The sequence below is a fragment of the Staurois parvus genome, unplaced genomic scaffold (genome assembly GCF_062004578.1).
Source record: "Staurois parvus isolate SC_StPar_1 unplaced genomic scaffold, SC_StPar_1.0 ptg000019l, whole genome shotgun sequence".
Taxonomy (NCBI): Eukaryota; Metazoa; Chordata; class Amphibia; order Anura; family Ranidae; genus Staurois; species Staurois parvus.
Window position 1 is genome coordinate 13,709,530 of NW_028317815.1, and position 22,438 is coordinate 13,731,967.

The 22,438-nt window shown below is 42.1% G+C and overlaps 1 protein-coding gene across 8 annotated transcripts in view; it reads right to left on the bottom strand.

Moving 5' to 3' along the window:
- KIF21A (kinesin family member 21A) overlaps positions 1-22,043 on the bottom strand; it is a 208,859-nt gene extending 186,816 nt beyond the window's left edge. For all 8 annotated transcript variants that reach the window (XM_089684956.1, XM_089684992.1, XM_089684972.1 and 5 more), the window contains exon 1: positions 21,849-22,043. In XM_089684956.1, the coding sequence (XP_089541082.1) occupies positions 21,849-21,892 (44 nt within the window). In that variant the 5' untranslated portion in view covers positions 21,893-22,043. The remainder of the gene's footprint in view (positions 1-21,848) is intronic.
- Positions 22,044-22,438: the final 395 nt, after the last annotated feature.

Consider the following 22,438-nt stretch of genomic DNA (forward strand, 5'->3'; position numbering starts at 1 on the left):
GGTACTCCAGTGCACAGAGGGGAACATGTCTGTGCTGGGAAGCTGTCATGAATGTGAAAGCTTTCCCCACAGGGCTCAATCTCCAGCCCCATTCAGCTGTCTGCTAGGAGATTCCCTGATAAAAAAAACTACATGTAAACTAAGGCAAAGCCATTGATAACTTGATGTTCTTTCCTTCCATCACAAGTGGAAGGAAAGAAAATCACTCGATTGCCCCATCAAGACAGTCAGGGAGCCTTCCTGGCCGGCAGAACGCAATAATTATTGCTATAGGGTATATCTGCCTGCAGTAATTGCATGCAAAAAATACGACAGGCTAGTTGTACCCAAGTCAATCAATGGATCGATTTGGGTACAACTAGCCTGCCCATAGATGGATCGAATCTCAGCCGAGATTTGATCCTTCTATGGCCGACTTTAAATGTTACTAAACACATGACCCTGCATTCCAGGGTGGATAAAAATCAATGATTTTTTTTTAAAAATTAAAAATATCGGATTTTTTTTTATTTAAATCGGATTTTTTTTATTTAAAATCGGATTTTTTTGAATAAAATGCTTTTTGAGGAAAATATATTACCATCCAAAGGTTATTCCATCATGAAATAAAGATTCGTTTTTTAATTATGTAGAATAAGGCTGTATATGTTTAATTTTTTTGGTAAATAAATTCCATTAATCCATTCACAATGTCATGCTCTTCCAGAGGTTTTTGTAAGATTATTGGGCAGTTTCTCTGCCTACAAGATATTATCACAGATGTTTGGTTTACTTTTGCAGTTCTCAAAACTGAATTTGACTCAGCGGAGATCACATGCCTCTTCTTTACAGCAAAAATGTTATAACATGAACAGAGTTAAGAAAAAGGCCTTAATCCTAACTTCTACAAACCTATGAATACAGAATCAACCCCTTCAGTGCTAAATTTCAAGAAGTTCAGTGAATAGAATAGAAACAATATTTTTCTGATTGTTTGGAGTGGAATAGATCTGCACAAGAAGAAAGTGAAACTAAGTGTGAGGAGGAAGGGGCTGACAGTTTCTTAAAATATATATATTTTGTTTAGCCAAATTAGTTACCAAACATGGATGTTTGTTTAAGCGAATAACATATGCTGTAATGTTATTGTTTCAGTTGAATAAATCTATTTAAATTATTATTAAGGTAATGATTATTTTTCTCCTTCCTAAGTACAACAGAAAAGTTGTCCAAATATGAATGATTAACCAATTAAACTGGGGATAAAAAAACTAATCTGAAAAGTTGTTATTCTAAAAATCTTCATCTACTTGCATATTAAAGTTATACCAACAAGAATTAGTCTTTATGTAGAAAACTACGATTTAAATCAAGCCTTACTGACTAGTGATTTAAATCGTGATTTAAATCAGTTTGATTTAAATCAAATCCACCCTGCTGCATTCACTATCTGGTCCCCCACAGTACACAGGACATGGAAATGCAATTATTTTAGTAAATCTAAACTGCTAAATAGATTAGATTGTAAGCTCCAAGGATCAAGGCCCTCCTAACCCTCTTGAATTGAACTGTATTGTTTCCTGTTATATTGTAAAGCGCTGAGCACACTGTTGACGCTATACAAATCCTGTATAATAATAATAAATACCTTTTCTCATCAGCATTATGCAGTCTTGTGACTATTAGGGGTTTATTTACTAAAGCTGGAGAGTCCAAAATCAGACTCCCTTCTGCATAGAAACCAATCAGCTTCCAGGTTTCATTGCCAAATCTTCATTGAACAAGCTGAGGTTAGAAGCTGATTGGTTTCTATGCAGAAGGGAGTCTGATTTTGGACTCTCCAGCTTTAGTAAATAAACCCCTTAGTGTCTGGCGGAGCACTGGTTAAAGCTTGTAGGAGGAGTTTTCATTCTCCTCTGACTTTCCTATGAGGCAACCATCAAAAAATAAATAAATAAATAAAACAAAAAACTAACAATACACACCAAACTGAGCATATGCAGAGTGCCTCCTAGGGCTCTGTACGATCAGCAGATGGATTGGGGACTCTGGAAAAAGTGGAGGATCCGAGAAGACAGGATCAAATGACCTTTTTACACAATGTGGAAGATTAACCCCTTAGGTTGCATAATAAGTAGAACAGACATACTATACTGTATATACACACTGATTTTACAGTTGTGGGTTTAATAAAACTGTAAGGGGGAAGTGCAGATGTATCATTACCCAAATAGAGCATTGCCCATATTTGGAAAATTACTTGCGTCATTGGATGGGTGGAGCCTAGTTTAGAACTGAGAGACTAGTTCCCCATCAGGTCAGCCTTACTTTTGATTGACAGTAGATGGCAGTGGGCAGTATCAAAAGGCAGTGTTAAACTTCTCTGCACTGTCAATCAACAGCAAGGCGGACCTGATGGGGAACTAGTTTCTCAATTCCCCATGAAGCTCCACCCACCCCAACTACAAGACTCCTTAGTCATGTTCCAGTAAGTTTGTCACAATGGTTACAGATGGAGCGCACCGAGCAAGAAGCATCCAGTATGGATCCAGATTCAATATCCATCTCTGACAAGTATATGAATTAGGCTCAAGCACCAACAAGTTTGGTACGGTTGCCAGAAATAAATCTAAAGGGTCTCTACAACTGGGACCAAGTCATCAAACTGCCATAGCATGCTAAAACTGACCTCTCGTGAAATGAATACATCTGGTAATATTGCTTGATTTGGCCCAGAAAGAAAATATTTTAGGCGTTAAAAGAACTCCAACGGTAAATGCTATGCCTTATAATGAATAAAAACTCACTTTTTAGTGAGTCGCTAGGAGAGGACATGAAAGGAAATGCCCCCAAAGCTGACGAAGTACTAATCCTTGTCAACTATCCAAGCCTAAAAAGATACGTCTGAAGGTGTACTTTGAGTTATGGTATTTTCTCTTGCAATTTTAAAGAAGAAATCTCAGCAGAAATTAAAAAGGCTTGTTGACCCCCCCCCCCCCCCCCCCCCAAATGACCCAGTGCAAATAGCACCTATCCCCCAATAAAATCTGTGCAGGATTTGCAGAGTTCTGTGGTCAGAAAGCTTAAACACCTTCTTCACCCAACGCTATCCATGGATACTGGACAAGGAGACAGACTTCTTATGTGTCCACTTCCACGTGTATTTCAGACACAGAGCACAAAGTCTGCACTGCCCACACTTCCTCAGTACATCTGCAGCCCTCCTTGACTTTATTATGACCTCTGATGATCAAATGACATCTCATAATAAAATTAGTCTCATAATCAGTATTGCTGCTCATGTTTAGGCACAGCTTGCTGTGCAACAGAATTAATGATAGTTTATCGCAGTTTACAGCAGTTAATAAATGCCAGTGCAATGAACTTCAATGAGTAATCCTCTAATACCAATACGGGGAGTAACTGGATGAGCAAGCAGAAAAGATGCTACATCTATGCGGCAATGTTGCAAACTTCGCATGTATCCATTAACCTGTAATCAATCTTAATTCAAAAACTTTGGAAAAATGTCTTTGAAAAAGGATAACAAAATTTTAGATGGTAAACAATGCAAAAACATTGATTACAGTTGTTACGTATCAGTATTGTAGAACTGTGGGTTATCAAGAAAAAACACTTCTTCATTCTTGCCCTTCCATAGTTTTGTCCTAGACATAAGCAGATTTCTAAATTAGCTAGCCTCTACTAAGAGAACCCATAAAAGGGGATATTATTTTCAATGGTTTGATTGAGCCTTAGATTTAGGGCTCATTCACATGAGCACCAAGTTTGACAAGTGTGCAGAGACGGGTGCACAGGCCTAGACAGGCTCTGTGCACCTGTCACTCTGCTAATAGGGTCAGTCCATACAGCAAGTGCACAACCATTCAATTTATATAGGCTGGCTCAATAGACTCCAGCGTTAGTACCAAAAGTAAACAGACGACTTTTCATGCTGCACAGGGCTGAGCGTTCGTGTGAATGAACCCTTACATTGTGTGGCACTGCAAAGCAGGAGGCTGAGCCTGCATATGTAATGAACAAATATGGATGTCCACATGCCAATAAATTAAACACAGAAACTAGGTTTCCAGAACAAGGATATACTGTATATATTGTAGGTTTACTGATTAAGCTGACTTCTTCTACATGCATATAAAAACAATTCATAGAGGAAAAGAACATTTAAAACTGGTCTCTGCGGCACTTTCTTATAACACACATTACCCAAGACATGTGCTCCCAGCTTCTGTTTGGCTATTGCTGAGTGTCTGTGTGAGGCATGTGTGTGGATGGCCAGAATGGCACAACACATCATAAAAAAAAAATGTTCCAGTGTGTATAGTAAGGTCCCTTTCACACGGGAGTTCCGTATGTCCATTTTTCATCTGACCATTTACAGATGAAAAATGTACACCCATGTATTTCTATGGACTAGTGGGTGTAAACGGATGATCATCTGTTTACATCCGTTAATGTCCACATCCCTTAACATCCGTTTTGTTGGGTTTTTTTTAACGGAAGGAACTCCTATTCTTCCGCTGAGAAAAATAGAACGAATGAAAAACGGATGTCAACAGACGGAAAACAACGGATGTCAACAGACAGAAAACAACGGATGTCAACAGACAGAAAACAACGGATGTCAACAGACAGAAAACAACGGATGTCAACAGACAGAAAACAACGGATGTCAACAGACAGAAAACAACGGATGTCAACAGACAGAAAACAACGGATGTCAACAGACGGAAAACAACGGATGGCAAGGGATACAAAAAAAACGTCTGTCAACAAATAAAAAAAAAAAAGTCTGTCAACTGATAATAAACCGAACCGATGAAAAACGGATGCGAACTGATGAAAAACTGATCTGTTTTTTTTCATCAGTTCTGTCACATTTGTTCCAAGAAAAAAACGGAACGCCCATGTGAAAGAGGCCTAACTTTGGGATATGCATAAAAGATAATATCACTACACTGCGCTCAATTCAATAATAAAGACACACTAAACAAGAATTACACGTGGAAGAAAAAGCATACAGTACCCACATAGCAAGGATGAATATCACGCTGCAGATGTATCACTGAATTCACAATTTCAAATTGTGAATTCAGTGATATACCTGCAGCGTGATATTCATCCTTGCTATGTGGGTACTGTATGCTTTTACTTTCTTCCACGTGTAATTCTTGTTTAGTGTGTCTTTATTATTGAATTGAGCACAGTGTAGTGATATTATCTTTAATTTTTTTGAAATTGTGATTTTGCAGTGCACTGTAATACCTAGGGCTCATTGACACCAGACAGCCACGCTGATCAAACGGCTGAGGACATGTGTCCCAATCCTGCCACACCACACGGTTTACCTTTTATTTTCTGCCTGAAATTTATTGAAACATCACCGTGACATTTCATAAAGTTCTAATTACACAGTAGCATTGTGGTACATTGTTTCACAGTGGTGCGTACTGACACCATAAGAAGCAATGCTTTTTGCCTTGTCCTGTGCTGGGAATACACTGGACAAGGCTGCCTAGCACGTTTCCTGCACACCTGGTGTGAACAAGTTCTTAAAGCAGAACTAAACCCATCAATTTAAGGATTTCAAAAAACAGTTACATTCTTACATGCCGGGAATGAGCTCACATTTGCTTGTGTTCTCAACCAAACTGTCAAACCATCAAATGTCTGATGTCAGAAGTGATCACATATGCAGCACCATAGCAGCTGCAGATCAAACAGATGCTAAGTTGGCAGCTTCCTTGGCTGAAGAGGATAGATGGGCTTAGTCCACTTTAAACTTGCAAGCAGGAGACCAGCCAGGCTAATTAGCAATTTTGTTAAAGCCCAGCTCTAGACAAGAACCTCTAAACATTTTACTGTTGTGTCCCCTTGAGGCAAATCTTTCCTAGATTCCTCTCCAGGCTTGGGCATCAAGGAGAGCAGGAAGTGTCACCAGCGCACCAAAGTAGACCACTGTTAAAATACTTATTTTCAGGGACAAATCTAGCATTTACAACTTGACAGAAAAATCTCAGTGTACCAGACATTTAAAACTTGACTAAGTTTCTAACCCTTCGTCACTTAAGTGGTAGTAAAGTCCATCATGCTACTTTTACCTAAAGGTTAGCTTAAAATAAAGCTTACCTGTAGGTAAAGTGCATATCTCCTAAACATGCACCGTTTAGGGGATATTCTAATGACTAGTAGCCACCTGAGCATTCAATACACAGCATACTTGAGAATGCCATCCATTGAGAATGCTGTGCCATGATCGTGTCTCCCGCAAGCATGCTATTCAAATGGCCGGAGCCCACGAACCTGGAGGGAAGACTGGGTGAAAATGGAAGTCTTGTCATCGGTGACAGTGTGCCAATGGAGGGCTTTGTTTTTCGGGCAAGTTTTTCATAATGTGCTAGTATGAACATTATGCCATTCCATCGCAGTGGGGACAAAAAGGTTTTATTTTTAAATTAGGATTTACTACTGCTTTAACCACTTGCCTACTGGGCACTTTTACCTCCTTCGTGCCCAGGCCAATTTTCAGCTTTCAGTCACACTTTGAATGACAATTGCGCGGTCATGCAACACTGTACCCATATTAAATTTGTATAATTTTTTTTCACACACAGAGCTTTCTTTTTGTTGGTATTTAATCACCACTGGGCGTTTTATTTTTGCACTATACACAAAGCAAACAATCTTGCAAAACAGGTAATTTTAAATTATAAAATTTGCAAACCTTGACTGATGTGCGTTGTTGAGGCTGCACTGATAGGCTGCATGGATGGGCACTGATAGGCAGCACTGGTGGGCATTGATGAGGAGGCACTGATGATGCTGCACTGATATGCAGCAATGATGGGCACTGAAAGGCGACACTGACTAGCGGCACTTCTGGGCACTGATCATTATTATTATTATTATTATTCAGGATTTATATAGCGCCAACAGTTTGTGCAGCTCTTTACAAAATAAAGGTAGACATTACAGTTACACTACAATTTGGTACAAGAGGAAACAGAGGGCCCTGCTTGTTAGAGCTTACAATCTAGGAATCGTGCGGATGTCCTCACGCTGTGAAAGCGTGAAGAAAGTGCTGCTGATAACCGGGAACTGTATTTACATTGTAATGTGCTGTGTCATTGGACACAGCTGATTACGTGGTAAAAGGCCGCTGTGATTGGCCTTTTACCTCATCATGTGCTCAGCTGTGTCCACAGGACACAGCTATCACGGAGAGCGCCGGGTGCGCTCGTGAGGGCGCATTCCAAGAAGGACGTCATATGAACTAGACAACTGAGCTGTAGATGTCATTCAGCTATAGCACGGTTGGCAAGTGGTTAGAGGTTTTGTCTAGACTTGTGGCTCATAACTCTTTTAAAGAGTAAATTCATCTTTTCATGATAAATGAAAAGGTGAACTAACTCCGAATATCTCAGCCACCCCTCTGGACCCTACTGCACATAACTGCCGTAATGCCCCGTGCTGTGCTCTGTACACTGCGCAATGCAATACACAGCCCCTGAATGAGTATCCATCATAATGCTCACAATGGCAAGCACTCATTGATCAGCATGACCACATTTGACCAATGAGAAGCACTTTTTTTCTGGCACACCTTACTGAAAGAAAAAGCCTCAGAGGCACTTCTCATTGGACAGCATGGTCTTTGTGAATATTATGATGGATAGTCATTCTAGAGTGGTGTATTGTGATGTACGAACCGCCACACTGGTGGCATAGGGCATCATGGCCGCTATGTGCATCGGGGTCTCGAGGAGTGGCTAGGACATCTGGAGCTAGTGCAGCTGTTACAATTTCATGAAAAGTTAAATTAACCCTTTAAGTCCCCGGTCACACCGATGCAACTTGTCATGCAATTTTCCGTTGGAGTCGCACCAATTTTAAAAGTATTTTATGCACGTTTTGCAAGATCAGGTGTGCCTTGCATAGACATCTATGCATGAAGTCACACAGATGTCTTCCAAGTCGCACCTGAAGTTGGACTGTGACATTCGACTTTGAAAATGTGCGTGTTCCAGTGAAGTCAGATTCCAAATGACCGAAGACTAAGTCTCTTTTTTTAATGGCTCACTTTACCTGTGTGCCTCCTGTAGCAAGATCTGTTATTCTTGCTGTGGGTAGATGCTTAAGCAATACTAAACCTCCAAAAGATATACTGTTAATGTTTTCACAACAGATCAGACAAGTAACAACAGACACTGCAAAATAAGAAAATGGAAGTGTGCAAAGCACCCCTCACCTGTACAATATACACCAAAACAAAAAGTAAGGCAGGCCATACATTATACATTTTGTTTTAATTCAACCAGAGAACTAAAAAAAAAAACAAAAAAACCGTGACACTGTTCGTTCAGAACAATCCAACAGGCTGGTTGTGCACAAGTCGATCGAAGTATCAACTGGTGTACAATGAGCTGCTGACCGGGTCAAATGTCAATCCACGTATAACCAGCTTAAGTGTAAATGCAGTACTATACAAAAAAAAAGCCATCAATTTTTCAGTGTGGCCTACAGTGACAATGCAGACAGTAATGTTTTTGTTCTTTCAGAACCCATGAATAATTAACCTGAAGATGCAATGCATGAGAGTGTACTGGACACTGTGGTAAGTGTGATCACAGTCTACAACATAATTATGGAAAGTAAAATCCAGCCTTAACAGGTCAGTAAGATACAAAAGGAGCATGAAATGCATGTTCAAAGCTTTCTAAATAATCCTGTACTTTTTTCTGTAGAAAACTGACACAAACAAGCAAATTACTACAGAAAAAAAAAAAATCTGCATCACCAGCCACTCACTACATCTCATCTTCCCCCATGCGGTTTCACATCATACAGCTCCAGGCCATAGAGATGGAGGGCAGAAAGGATGTAATGTGTATAGGTGATCCTATAAGTAGCATCATACCATAACACCCCCCCTTTATTTAAATAATTTATTCAAAGCTCTAGGATGACCAGCGCATAATTTATGCATATAAAAGGTGCAAAAACTGCACTGCCAAAGGCACAGTTCTCTGAACTTCCTGTCGAGAGCACGCTTGCCGAGTATGAGCTCTTTAAGGGACAGCAGGGTGCCAGCCTCTGCCCCTCAATTAGTTTGAAGGAACAGTTAGAGTGGCTTGCCATGGGGCTGTATTTGTGCATTAATGCACACAGCACACAGGGAACATGCACGCAAGGGGGTCTCTACAGAACACCAAGAGAAAAGTGTCACCCTAAAACAGGAAGGTGCAGGAAGTGTTAATAGGGCTGGCAAACAAAGAGGATGGGGAAGTTCTAAAAGAATTAGAAGCAGCACCTAATTTAAAAATGGACTTGCTTTGTTGCAATAAAAAAAATTATACCATTTAATATCACTTTAAAATCAGTTCTTAACCACTTGTTCTCCTGAGGATTTACCCCCTTTCCTGACCAGGCCATTTTTTTTGCTGTTCGGCACTGCGCTATTTCAACTGGTAATTGTGCAGTCGTGCAATGCTGTACCCAAACAAAATGTAAGTCCTTTTTTTCACACAAATAGAGCCTTATATTGGTGGTATTTGATCACCTCTGCATTTTTTGTTTTTTGCGCTATAAATAAAAAAAAAAAAAAAAAGATTGAAAATTTTGAAAAAACACAATATTTTTAACTTTTGGTTATAAAATATATCCAATAAACTCAAAGTTAGTCATAAATTTAGGCTAAAATGTATTCTGCTACATGTCTTTGGTAAAAAAAAAAAAAATCTCAAGAAGTGTATATTAATTTGTTTGTGTGAATTTACACAGCTTTTACTTTCTGACTGCCTATCACATTTGTTGAGGTGCTAAAATGCCAGAGCAGTACAAACCCTCCCCCAAATGACCCCTTTTTGGAAAGTAGACACCCCAAGGATTTTGCTGAGGCAAAGTCCATGGAACATTTTATTTTTTGCCACAAATTTTTTGAATAGGACAATTGTTTTATTTATTTATTTTTTTTTAACACACAAAGTTGGAAATTTAATGATATATTGCTCATGCATGCCATGGGTATATGGGGAATAACACCCGAAAACACATTCCTCTACTTCTCCCGAGTCTGGGGACACCACATGTGGGAGACTTTTTGGCAGCCTAGCTACATACAAGTCCCCAAAATCCAATGACCACCTCCAGGCTTTCAAAGGGCATATTTCCTCATATCACTTCCCCACTACCTATCACAGTTTCAGAGGCTCTAAAATGCCAGGATAGTACAAACACCACCCCAAACAACCCCTTTTTTAGAAAGTAGACACCCCAAGGAATTTGATAAGAGGCATGGTGAGTATTTTACAGATATTTTTGTCACAGGGTTTTGAAAAAGAAAAAATAATTTTTTTGTTTTCTTTCTTCATTTTCCAAAAACGTGTGGCAACAAATTAGATCTGCAAAACACTCACCATGCCTCTTAGCAAATACCTTGGAGTGTCTACTTTTCAAAAAGGGGTCATTTGGAAGGATTACTTCTACTATCCTGGCATTTCAGGGCCAACATTAGAAACTTATGCCACACATCACCCACTCTTGAAGACCAAGCCTTTTCTGACACTTTTTGTTCAGATGACCCTGATGCTATCTGATGTCGCTAGTGGCAGGAGTACAGTGATCAGTGAAAAATTCTATATACTAAAACTGTACTAATGGCACTGGCTGGGTGACCGGGTGATCAAAGGGTTAAATGTGCTAATCTAACGCATGCGTGTAAAATGTAGTGGTGCTTTTATTCAGTGCCGTGTTCTCTCTTCTCTCCCTGGACCGACGGGTGAGGGGGCATTGGGGGGTGCAGGTGCGTTCAAACCCCAAAATAAGAAGTGAAGCGAAATGCGGGTAAGCAGTTGGCAAGTAGTTAAAAAAAATTCTCAATATGGTATTTTTTTTTTTTTATTACATTTATTCCTTTTTTTTAATACTTTTATCAGAATATAGTAGAATCGTACTACTGTGTGGGGAGGTGATCAGGGATTTTTTTTACACTTTGCAGGTCCCCCTTATTTTATTACAGCCAGAGCGACGTACGATTATGTCGCTTTGCCTGTAGCTGCCGCCCGGCCACAGTACATAGCGGGCAGGCGGGAAGTGATTAAGTCTGAGAAAAAAATAAATAAAGTCAACAGCTACAAATACTATTGCTGCTGACTTTTACAAAAAGGACACTTACCTGTTCAGGGATCCAGCGCTGTCCTCACCCAGGCTAGTCCTTCACTAGTTTTCAGGTACCCAGCGCTGGCATCTTTAGAGTGGGAAGCTGGTTGTGACTCCTTGCAGTTTAAAAGCCGTCTTTCCACTGCGCATGCACGAGCTGCACTTTGTAAATGGTCCCACAGCCTTCTGAGAATGAGACCTGTGAAGTGTCGTATGCGATCCCAGTGGAAGTGAGCGAGGGGCCCTGTCAAAACCAGTTACCTGCCCCCTCCCCAAACAAAATGTGCCAAAAGCAGAGGAGGAAGGGGGGGTCGAGGCAGCAAAACAGAACTTCCCATTTTGGATAAAGTTCCATTGTAATAAGCCATACACAGCATGTTTCAGTTGGTTCCTGGTGAACTGGCTACAATTCACTCAGTGGCTGGCTCTGTTAAGCACCATTCCATTTGGCAAAAGTCCATCCTATCATCTTTTGTCGAAGTACCCCAATGGAACACTTTTTGGTCTAACTGTATGGCAGATATAGCTGCTATTCAAGTATCTGGATAGCCACCACCAGCTGCCAGAATACAATAAACAAGCATAGGGATCCATCCATTCCCACTAGTTAACATGAATAGAGGAAATCTGGTAGATTTCTTTTGCTCAGCTCGTAGCATATGGTCAGCTTTGGTCATGAAGTCAGACCTCCCAGTAACAAACTTCAAAGTGACACATTTTACAGCTAATAAAAAGGTAACATGCATCTTGTGACACCTGTTAACAAGCAGGACTTCTTTTTGTAAACATTTAAAACGACTAACAAATCACTTGAAGCACATCTTGCATCTAATGAAGTTTCAGAGCAATAACCCATTTTATTTTTTAACAGAGTTCCTCTTTAAGAGTGTTGAATGTAGGTTGCATAATTGAAAGGCTTTCATCACTAAGCCAGCTACTTTGCCTAAAAGCTCACTGTAACTATGACAGCACACTGAAAGTGACTAGACTTCCCTATTTACCAGTTTGAATTATTTAACAGCGACGTTAATGTTACTGTATCTAACGGTGAAACAAACAGTTGCATTGGAAGACTAGATGTTGAGAAGATCCACAATGTATGTCAAATCTGAAATGACTATTCTGTACATTTAAGACGATTCTTGTATTAAGAGACATTCACATCACTACACTATTTGGTACGCCACAGGAAACTGCTCAGGAAGTGCTCAAGGTGAAGCAAAGACAGTCCTCTCCCAGCTGACAAAATATACTGTCTACTTAAGCAGTATGAGATACAAGGGCAAAAGATCATATATGTACCATAGATTTTCATCAATATCCTACGGATACACAGTTTCTGATATTTTGCAATGTTGTGTCATGTTCATCCAATTACGATTCAAATACAGTAACAAAAGATAGATATATTATTTCTATAGGATATCAGACCCAACAAATCTGTACAACTAGCCCTAAAGTGATACTAAAGCGAATTTTTTTTACCTAAATACATTCCTTGCATTAAAGTAGAAATTTACCCATAATTTGATTTAAAAAAATAATGCTCTTTAGCAAGGAGAATACATTCCACATTAATAATTATGCCACCAAAATAAGTGTGTGCTGTAAATTGCCTCCAGCATTGCTCTTCTTTCTTCTTGCTGGAGGTTGTCATTTTGCTGATGTCCAGAGCTCATGGCCAGCAGTAAATCATAAAGCGAAACAAAACTCATCGGTTTACCAGTTTCAAAAAAAGTTACATTCCTAGAATGCCAGGATTGATAACGGTCACATTTGCTTGTGTCCTCGATCAAATTGTCAAACCATCAAATGGCTGAGGTCATAACTGATCACATGTACAGCACCATGGCAGTTGCAGATCAAACAGAAGCAGATGCCTTGGCTGTAAATGATAGGAGGGTTTTATTCAGCTTTAAAACTGTCAGCAAATCGACCTCTACAGACTCAGCAGCGCTAAAAAATGAGCAACTGAGCATGTGCAGACCAGGGTGAGGCAGCATATTACTGGATTTTAAACAGTGTAGACACTTGTTTATAATGTTTTACATAGCGATACCTGCAAAAGAGACCAGCCTGAAGTGGTCTAGAAGGATTTCATTTCCTGACTAAAGTTACACTTTAACCACTTGCCTTCCAGATGATTTAACCCCCTTCCCGAGCAGACCATTTTTTGTGTTACGGCGCTGCGTTACTTTAACTGACAATTGCTCAGTCATGCAACGCTGCACTCAAATGAAATTTACGTTATAGCATTTACAAATGGTGGTATAGATACTGGAATGTTTTATTTTTACTAATAATGGCGGCGATCAGTGACTTATAGCGGGACTACAGTGGGCATTCTGACACTGGGGGGGGAACTGACTTGGTGTCACTGACATCCCCAGTGACACCAATACAGTGATCAGTGCTAATAAAAAGTACTGACACTGTACTAATGGCACTGGGCAGGAAGGGGCCGTTTTACTTTGTGCTGTGTGTATGCGCTTCACTGTAAGCACACCGCTTTGCATGGCTCTGCTTTGCAACGCCATGCATAGCAGTGTGCAGGAACTGACAGGGAAATGCTCCTTGACCATCGGGTGCCGGCAAGTAATCACCGGCCGGGACGTGGTGATCGACAGCGGAGGCTGAAAATAGCGGTGCAGGTAGGGCGCACGCCCCCTACCTGGAAATGTAAAATCACATATATATACACATAAGTGATTTTGCGTACCCGTGCCACCCTGTAGCAGTATTGCCGCTACAGGGTGGACGGGACGAGGTTAAAGTAAAAAATGTTTTCTATTTCTCTGCACACACCCCTGTGTGAAGGGGAAGAGAGGGGAGAATACATGCAGCATTGTGCACAGCTGTGTCTCGTCTCTCCTCTCTTCATACAGCACTTGAGCAGCAGCAGCAGAAGCCATAGGCGCCTGCTGCTGTCAAACAAATGCAATGAGGAGGAAGTGGGGCCTGGGCTAAGCACCGCTGTGTAAGCCTATGGAGCGCAACTCCATAGGCACACAGCTGGGGAATGTGCAGACACCGTATGCCTCCATCGCAAACGGCTTGCTATGGGGACACACTAAGAAGAGGAGGAGCCAAGATCACTGCCTGGGGACCCAAAAAGAGCAGGATCAGGCCAGCTCTGTTCAATACCACTGCACAGAGCAGGTAAGTATAACATGTTTGTTACTTTAATTTAAAAAAATATATTTTTGACTTTAGTAACACTTTAAGCTGGCCATCCACTATAAAATCTGATTGTACAGTCTCTGTACAACCCCTTTAGGTAGCAGTATGAGGATATACCTAAATGATCAATTCAATCTGTATCAGATCAGACCCTTGTATTATATAGTGGATGCAGATTATACAATGTGACTGTATAGTATATGTTCAGCTTTAGTACTACTGTCACTTGCTTCTTCATGTACCAAAGAGTTTGTACTAAGGGATGTGATTTAATGCTCTGCAGTCAACAAGAAAAACTTTCAATGACAGGTTAAGGTAGGACCTGTACTTGTAGGTAAAGCCAATTCATTCGTACAAACACTTTGATTCATCAGACTCATAAAGTGAAAGGAACTTGTACAGCACAGAATCACCATGTGACAGCAGCACAGGATGATCGAACAGTAACAAGGGTGAGGTTAAGGTAAACAAATGGAAACTTTCCCAGCTTTACATCAGGTGAATTGTTTTCTTGGATAGCACTGTCAGCTCACAGGACACCCAGAGTTTCCCTTTAAACTATAAACACTTCAAAAGTAAACTGTCAGGTTATAAATATGGGAACTGCCATTGCGAACTTATTTTTTTAATTTTTTTTTTTTTAAGTGCTGGCTCTGAGGTGGTCATTCTTATTCTTCATCTACCACTTGTAAGTCACTAACTTGGAAAAGTATATGCATATTAGGTGTGCAGGCACTTCACTGGTAGAATGTTTGTTTCATGTCAGTGAATAAAAGCCAAGGACAACAGCCCTGGTTCATGCTCCTTGAGGCCTCATGCACACTGGGCAGTTTTACAGCTGCTGTTTTGGGAGTCAGACATTTTTTTTCTACAGCCACTAAACTCCCCAGCATGTTATCCCATGTGTCCATGCACACATAGACTTTTATAAAGGTTTTCTGACAGGGGTGTTTTCAGGCTGAAAAAAAAACAAAAAAAAAACCAGAACTACTGCGTTTGAAGGAGTTTTTTAGCTGTAAAAATGCTCTAACACTGAAAAACACGGCTATCTGGCATTTGTGAGCATTTTTTGAGCTTCAAGCTTTAGAGTAGTTTTGCTAAAAATCGCTAATGCAAAAACACTAAAAAAAGCGTGACAAAACCAGCATTAATGTGGCATTCTAAAGCTAACACTACTGGCGTTTGTAGAACATCCAGTGTGCATGAGGCCTTAAAGTGACACTAATCTCTGGTGTAAAAAAGGTTTTTCAAATATGTATTACTTAACTCAAAAAAGTACCTTACATCGCTCTTAACCTCCTTCAAACAGCCAAATTCCTTTTTTTCCTGGCTACGTTTCTTCTCCATGGTCCCACTGTATGTAGGCACGTACCCACCCTATCTTGTCTGTCCCTGAGATGGACTATAGATTGGGGAATATGAACTATGGGATTTGTAGTGTTCATAAAGCACTACCCAAAGAGGATTCAGAGCTCATGGAGGACGTTTCAGGAAGGAAGTAAAACATAGTCAAAAATGATATGAAAAATAGATTACAGAGCTATCAGGTAGTGGATGTGTATAGATTATTTCTGGAAATAAGAAAACTGTTTAGTGTCACTTAATATAGATTTTGCAAATGAAGATCTAGCAAGTAGAAGCATCCCACAGTCTGCCAATTACTATCCACATACCAACAAACTCTTGCTTTGTCTTCCTAGAATACATGACTGTTGGCACAAGGTAAATAAAGAATTAGGTTACCAAAGATTATAGGAATAGTGAATGCATTCATACAATGTCACATGTTTAAATTGTACTGTATCTTTGTTGTCATTTGAAAAAAATCATACAACTCGCATTTCATCTGCAATCTCATAAACCTTGAGTAAACCCCTTTTTGTACTTCAACTGGATCACGGAAACATGCTTGCTGCCATTCAGGTTAATGAAGTCATATACAATAAAACTTGCTTCGTCACCATCAAGTGCTTCAAATGCAAAAGCTGCATAACGGTATTTAGATCTGGCCAGCAGATAACAGAAAATGCTTTATAAAGAAATGACCAAAGGCATGATGGGATGGTCTGCTAATCCAGCCAAATTTCTAAGACAATCCAATGAGCACCAGCAGAATGTGTTAACTGGCTATAGACAACTCGAGTTTCAGCCAATAAGTGCCGAGTCGGCTGAAATTTGAGCAGCCCCACAAACACCACCCAGCTAACAAATAAAATCAACTAGGCCGGGTGGAAAACGTTTGGGTGTTCAGACTGCCGAAGGTGAGACAGCTGCCTAAATACAATAGATGTCATGGGATAGCTCCAGTCATGATTTTAGCACAAATGAGAGATCCAGTTCATTTCCACACACCCTTTTGTGTTCACAGGCATACACATTAAAAGAGAAGTGTGGGATCCCCCCCCCCCCCCTTCATACTTACCTAGGTGGATGCAGCATCGATCCGATGCTGCACCGGCCCCGCCGGCTCTAAGGGTGAGAACTCATGATCGCTGAGTTCTCACAGCCGCTATGAGCAGAAAGCAGAACTGTCAGCCACCGCTCACTGCTCTGGACCCTCTGCCCTGAGCTCACTGAAGCGCTGGGCTGTGAAGGAGGAGGAAGCGGCTGGCTCAGGCTCTCAGCAGATCGCTAAGAGGCTGAGCCAGGTGCCACTCCAGCCTCTGGATTGGATCTCTTGAAGTCAGGATCTTTTCCAAGCTGGAACATCTGAATGACATCAGAAGACAGTAGGCTTCAGCCCGCTGTCAGCTGAAAACAGGTCACAGGAGTGCAGAACAAACTGCACTCCTGCGATCCACAGAAGTACAGCCGAAAGAGCTTTGGCTGCACTTCTCCTTAAAGGCTAGGTTCACATCTGGCATATTGTGATCTCCGGTAGAATCCCTGCGACAATACGCACCATGCCAGTTCTTGTGCTGTTCATTTTCAATGGCACCTAAACGGGGTGCAGTTTTGCCACAATAAATCAAATCGCACAGCATATGCTGCAAACTGCAACACTTGTTGCCCAAATGAAGCTCTAGCTCCTTTTTGAGTGACAAGCTTCACACTTTGTGGATTGCCATGCACTGAATAGTGGTGGGTGGAGTGCTGAAATTAAATCAGTGAGGACAGCTGATTGTTGGGAAGGGACGCACCCCTTTTCACACACCGGACAGAGCTGAAGCTGTCAACCACAGGCCATGCACTCCTGTCACCATTTTTCTCTCGGTGTTAAAAAAAACTCGTTAGAAGTGACTCATGTTTGTAGCAGAGGAAAGAAACAGCAGACAGAAATGGCACCGAGTACTCTAGATTGAGACAAGCAAACACTATAGAGGGATATGCTTCGTTCATATTTCATGTCTGAGGTTTACAATCACTTTAGGGTAAAAAAAAAAAAACTTTTGGCTTTAGAACTACTTTAATACTTGGCCAGTCCAGGGCAAAATAGTGGGTTTATTTTAATTCCTGCATTCCCAAATGTAAATATTTACCTTTCCTTCCATCCCATGCTGTTCTGTTTAGTCGCTGTGAGCAGTCACGGCAGTCAGCTTACACAGGGTGGAGGACCATCCCTGCCTTCAAATGATAGCACTGGTGCTTGACGGACCATCACTGGATGTTCATGGTATTTTCTTTGTTACTGGCAACTAAAGGTTGCACCAAGGGAGCAATGGGAAGGCGAGTACATGCTGCTAGGGAGAGGTACAATAAAACAAGCTTGTTGCTTTGCCCGGCCTGGGACATGTTTGTGTTAATCTTTCAACACTTTCACTATTCGCTTTCACCGACCAACGATGGGGCAGTATTCCACTAAGCAACGGGGCACTATTCCTCCTAGTGACCCCAATGACGAGGAACTATTCCTCTCAGTGACCCCAACGATAGGGCACTATTCTTCTCAGCAACGGGGCACTATTCCTCCTAGTGACCCCAATGACGGGGAACTATTCCTCTCAGTGACCCCAACAACGGGAACTATTCCTCCAAGCAACGGGGCACTATTCCTCCCAGTGACCCCAGCGACATGACACTATTCCTCCCAGTGACCCCAGCGACAAGGCACTATTCCTCCTAGCGGCTCCAATCATAGGGCAGTATTCCTCCCAGCAACCCCAACCATAGGGCACTATTCCTCCCAGCGGCTCCAATCATAGGGCAGTATTCCTCCCAGCAACCCCAACCATAGGGCACTATTCCTCGCAGCGACCCCAGCGATGGGGCACTATTCCTCCCAGCGGCTCCAATCATAGGGCAGTATTTCTCCAAGCAACCCCAACCATAGGGCACTCTTGCTCCCTCCCACCTTAAAAGTGCTTTTACCCCAAAAATTGTTTAGGCTTGGTCAAGTTCTCATTAAGAGACAAACTCTGCAGACTGTTTCCCTGCATGCTTGTTATACAGGCTATTGTAGAAAATACATTACCAATACCCACCCTGAGTTTCCTCTTCTGTACACCCATTAAAGGAAACCTATACTAAGTAAATAATGAGGATGCTATTGCTGACCTCACCAGTTCCCTGGCTATCATGTTGACCCAACGGTTTTAGTATTTTATGGGTCAGATTAGGAGCTGTTTTAAAGTCATTAGGGATATCCTGATCTACACACTAGTTCCAGAGCAACGGCACAAAACGTACTGACTGTCAGAGACAGCAAGGCAACTAGTATTTTAAGAATGAAATTGCTAAAGGCAGCCCACATATTTTTCTCAGTGAATGTATCCTTTAAATTTCTCCCCCTCCTCCATTCATTTTATGGAGCAAACATCCCCATGCCAAACCTGAATTAAATGTACAGATTATACCCGCATTCAGATCTATGGTGCGTAGAGAGGTGTTTTTTGGTACAATTAGGCAGTTGCATTGTCATGCATCAACATGTGTTTCCTTTGTGTATTGACAAGAATTTTTATGTATGCCGAAGTGTTTTTTTTTAATGCATTTCTGAATTTGAGAGTTGTTTTTAAACCCGGAGCTCTTCTTATAGTAAACTTGGGAAATTCTGCATCATTCAAATGTTTTACCCCAGAGAAACCCTTGAAATAATTTTCAGGTCTATGGGAACCCTTGCTAAAATTAATTTGAAAGTTGTTGGTTGGAAGAATGCCCCCTACATTGGTAGTCAGGGAGAAGTGCAACACCCCTAGGTTAAGTTTACACTGTTGGTGGGGGGCTGCCAAACTCCCTTAAGTTCACCTTTTCACAAAAAAAATTTCTTACACCCACACCACCCCCCTTTTCACCACTGTACCTACCTCCATGGATGAATAGCCTTCACTGGCCGTGCAACCTATGCAGGGGTCCACATATTTGGAAGCCACAGTCATCTTCCAGGACAGATCAAAGCAACTCTGATTAGTCACATGCCAGCACATGACCAACCAGAAGGAGAATTCTGTCGCTTTGAAATCCCTGGACCTCTGCACTGGCTGTGTGGGCAGTGAAAGCTAATCTCCCACAAAGGTAAGTTTAGCTGGAAGGTGTACAGTGTTCAATCACCTTTTTTATTTTTTGTGAAAAGGTGAACATACACTTGAAAGCGGTAGTAAAGTCTGCTTCTTATTTATACAGAGAGATAATCCTATAAATAAGGCTTACCTATAGCTACAGTAAATATCTCCAAACGTACAGGAGATATTTACTTTAGTAGTGGCCGATGACATCGCCGTTGCGTGCACTCAGCGGTCTCAATGGACGGCATGCAGCTTTGACTTCCACGTGCATGTGCGGGAGTGCCATTATCACTGCTCAACTATTCAAACTGCCGAAGCCTGAGAACCTGGAAGGAAGATTGGGTGAAGATGGAAGCCCAGTCAGCGGTGACAGCGCGCTGCTGGAGGGCTTCATTTGTAAGGCAAGTCTGTCATAATGTGCTAGTGTGCGAAGTATACCAGCACAATTTGACAGCATGCTGCAGGGGCCCAATTTTTTTTTTTTTTGTGGTTTACTACCCCTTTAATTTTCAAAGGCAGCTGGACAAGGTTGTATACTTGTTGCAGCTTTGAAGCAAGAATTCTACCCCATCCCATTCAAGTGAACTCAATGCAACCCCTCTGCAACTGTGTGGCTTTTAAGGACAGCGAGGAAGTAACATATTGCCTTCTCACCACCTGTCAAAAGTCCTGTGAAAAGCAATTCACTGTGGATCACTCTGCAGGGGGAAAGACTAATGTACATGATCCATCAGAGCCCTAGCAACCTCTGGAGGAACCTTGTTTGAGAATGGCTGGTCTGTGCAATTAAAAATAATTCAGAATAAGGCCGAGTTCACACCACAATTTCTGCATTCCAGATGCGTTTCTGCATGTGCATTTTCTTAAGCGTTCCGGGGCTTTTTAAAATGTACTTTTCCCCTCTTTTTTTCTTCACCTCAATTAAGGACATATGCATTCTGCTGTGTTTTGATGTGTTCCAGTGCATTTTGTATGCCTTTTGCCATGTTCCATATGAGAAAAAAAAGCAGGTGGTTCTAATTTTTGTTGCACTAGTGTGAACTAGGGCCATTAGAATCCCTGTTAAATACTGTGTGTGCATTTTTGATGCAGAATAAAAACACAGTGGACTGCATCTGGTCAGAACTAGCCCTGAATATTCTGTCTATACCAGGGGTGTCAAACTGGCAGCCCCCCAGCTGTTGCGAAACTACAAGTCCCATCATGCCTCTGCCTTTGGGAGTCATGCTTGTAACTGTCAATCTTGCAATACCTCATGGGACTTATAGTTTGGCAACAGCTGGAGGGCCACCAGTTTGACACCCGTGGTTTATACCATAAGCCCAGCTGTGACAGGTTCTCTTTTAGTAAAAATGAAATAATCCGTTCACCCGGGGTCTCCTCCAGCTAACCCTAAATTGTGATCTTTCTCAGCCCGATCATCCAGCACATAATGAGGCAAAGTAATGCATTCGGCCTTTTCTCCTGCACAGTCCACTATCTGCATGAACGCTGGCTTCACCCAGCCACTAACCTATCCCGTTAAAGGTCAAAAAAGACAAAAAGGAAACAATGCTGTCTTCAGATGGTGTGCTGAAACAAAGTTACACACTGCAACCACAATAAATCACCACAAGCACATTTTTAGCATTCAGAGGAGTCCTTGAAAGCATTGTTTACCCAATCCCGTGACAACAAGCCCACAGGGTACAATGAATGGGTTAATGATTGCACAGTCCAGTCTAAAGGTGCACATGTCAGCCATCCCAGGCCACACACAGGAGGGGGGTGACCACGACAGGTGAAGGGCACACATCCTCCAGCATGGTGTTTACTTAGTGTAGGCCCTGACAGGTGCACTCAATGAATGGGGGGCTGGGCCACGTGACCCGAGCAGGAAGCCAGGTTGGGCCTGATCAGGTGACTGGACACAGTGTGCGCCCCCCGCAGAGGAGCCCAGAACGAGGTGCGCCCCCTGGAGAGGAGTCTGGGACAGTGTGCGCCCCCCGTGGACAGTACAGGTGCACAAAGCCAGCCTCAGCCATCCCTCACACACACCGCTGACCGTCTGTGACCCACAACACCACCTACCGGAGAGCCACCCGCACCGAGCTTTCATCCTGCACGCCCGTCATGACGGCCTGAATCCCGGCTCCGGGCTGAGGACAACAGGAGGGTAATGTTCACTCGTCCTCCGCCTCAGCGACTGCCATCCGACGCCAGTACTGCGCACCCCGGGACATCTCTTGTGTGATGATAGGAGCCGGGAGACAGGGGGAGGAGCCACAGGCCAGAGGACAGACTCACACCGCCCCCTACCGCCTCTCTCCATGCACTGCGTCACCGCTACACGCCCCCTGACCTCACTAGATTTATCTTTCCGTCATCTGTCCCTCATACGGTGGTGACAGCAGAGAGGGTGACGTCATGGAACGTGTCCGAGGATGAGATGTACCCCTACAGGGGTGAAGTGATGTTATTATAGGGAGTTGGCATTCACACAGTGCAGAGCTACTCCTGCAAGCTACAGGACGTGCTGGACAGTCTTGTGTTGTCCAAAGCTGGAAACATGATTCCCTCCAGCGGGTGACATCATTCCAGGCATGCAGAGAAGATGGCACAATGGCCAAGGCTTTCTGTAAAACATCATTGAGTCATTGAAGCTACAAAACTGGCTTCAA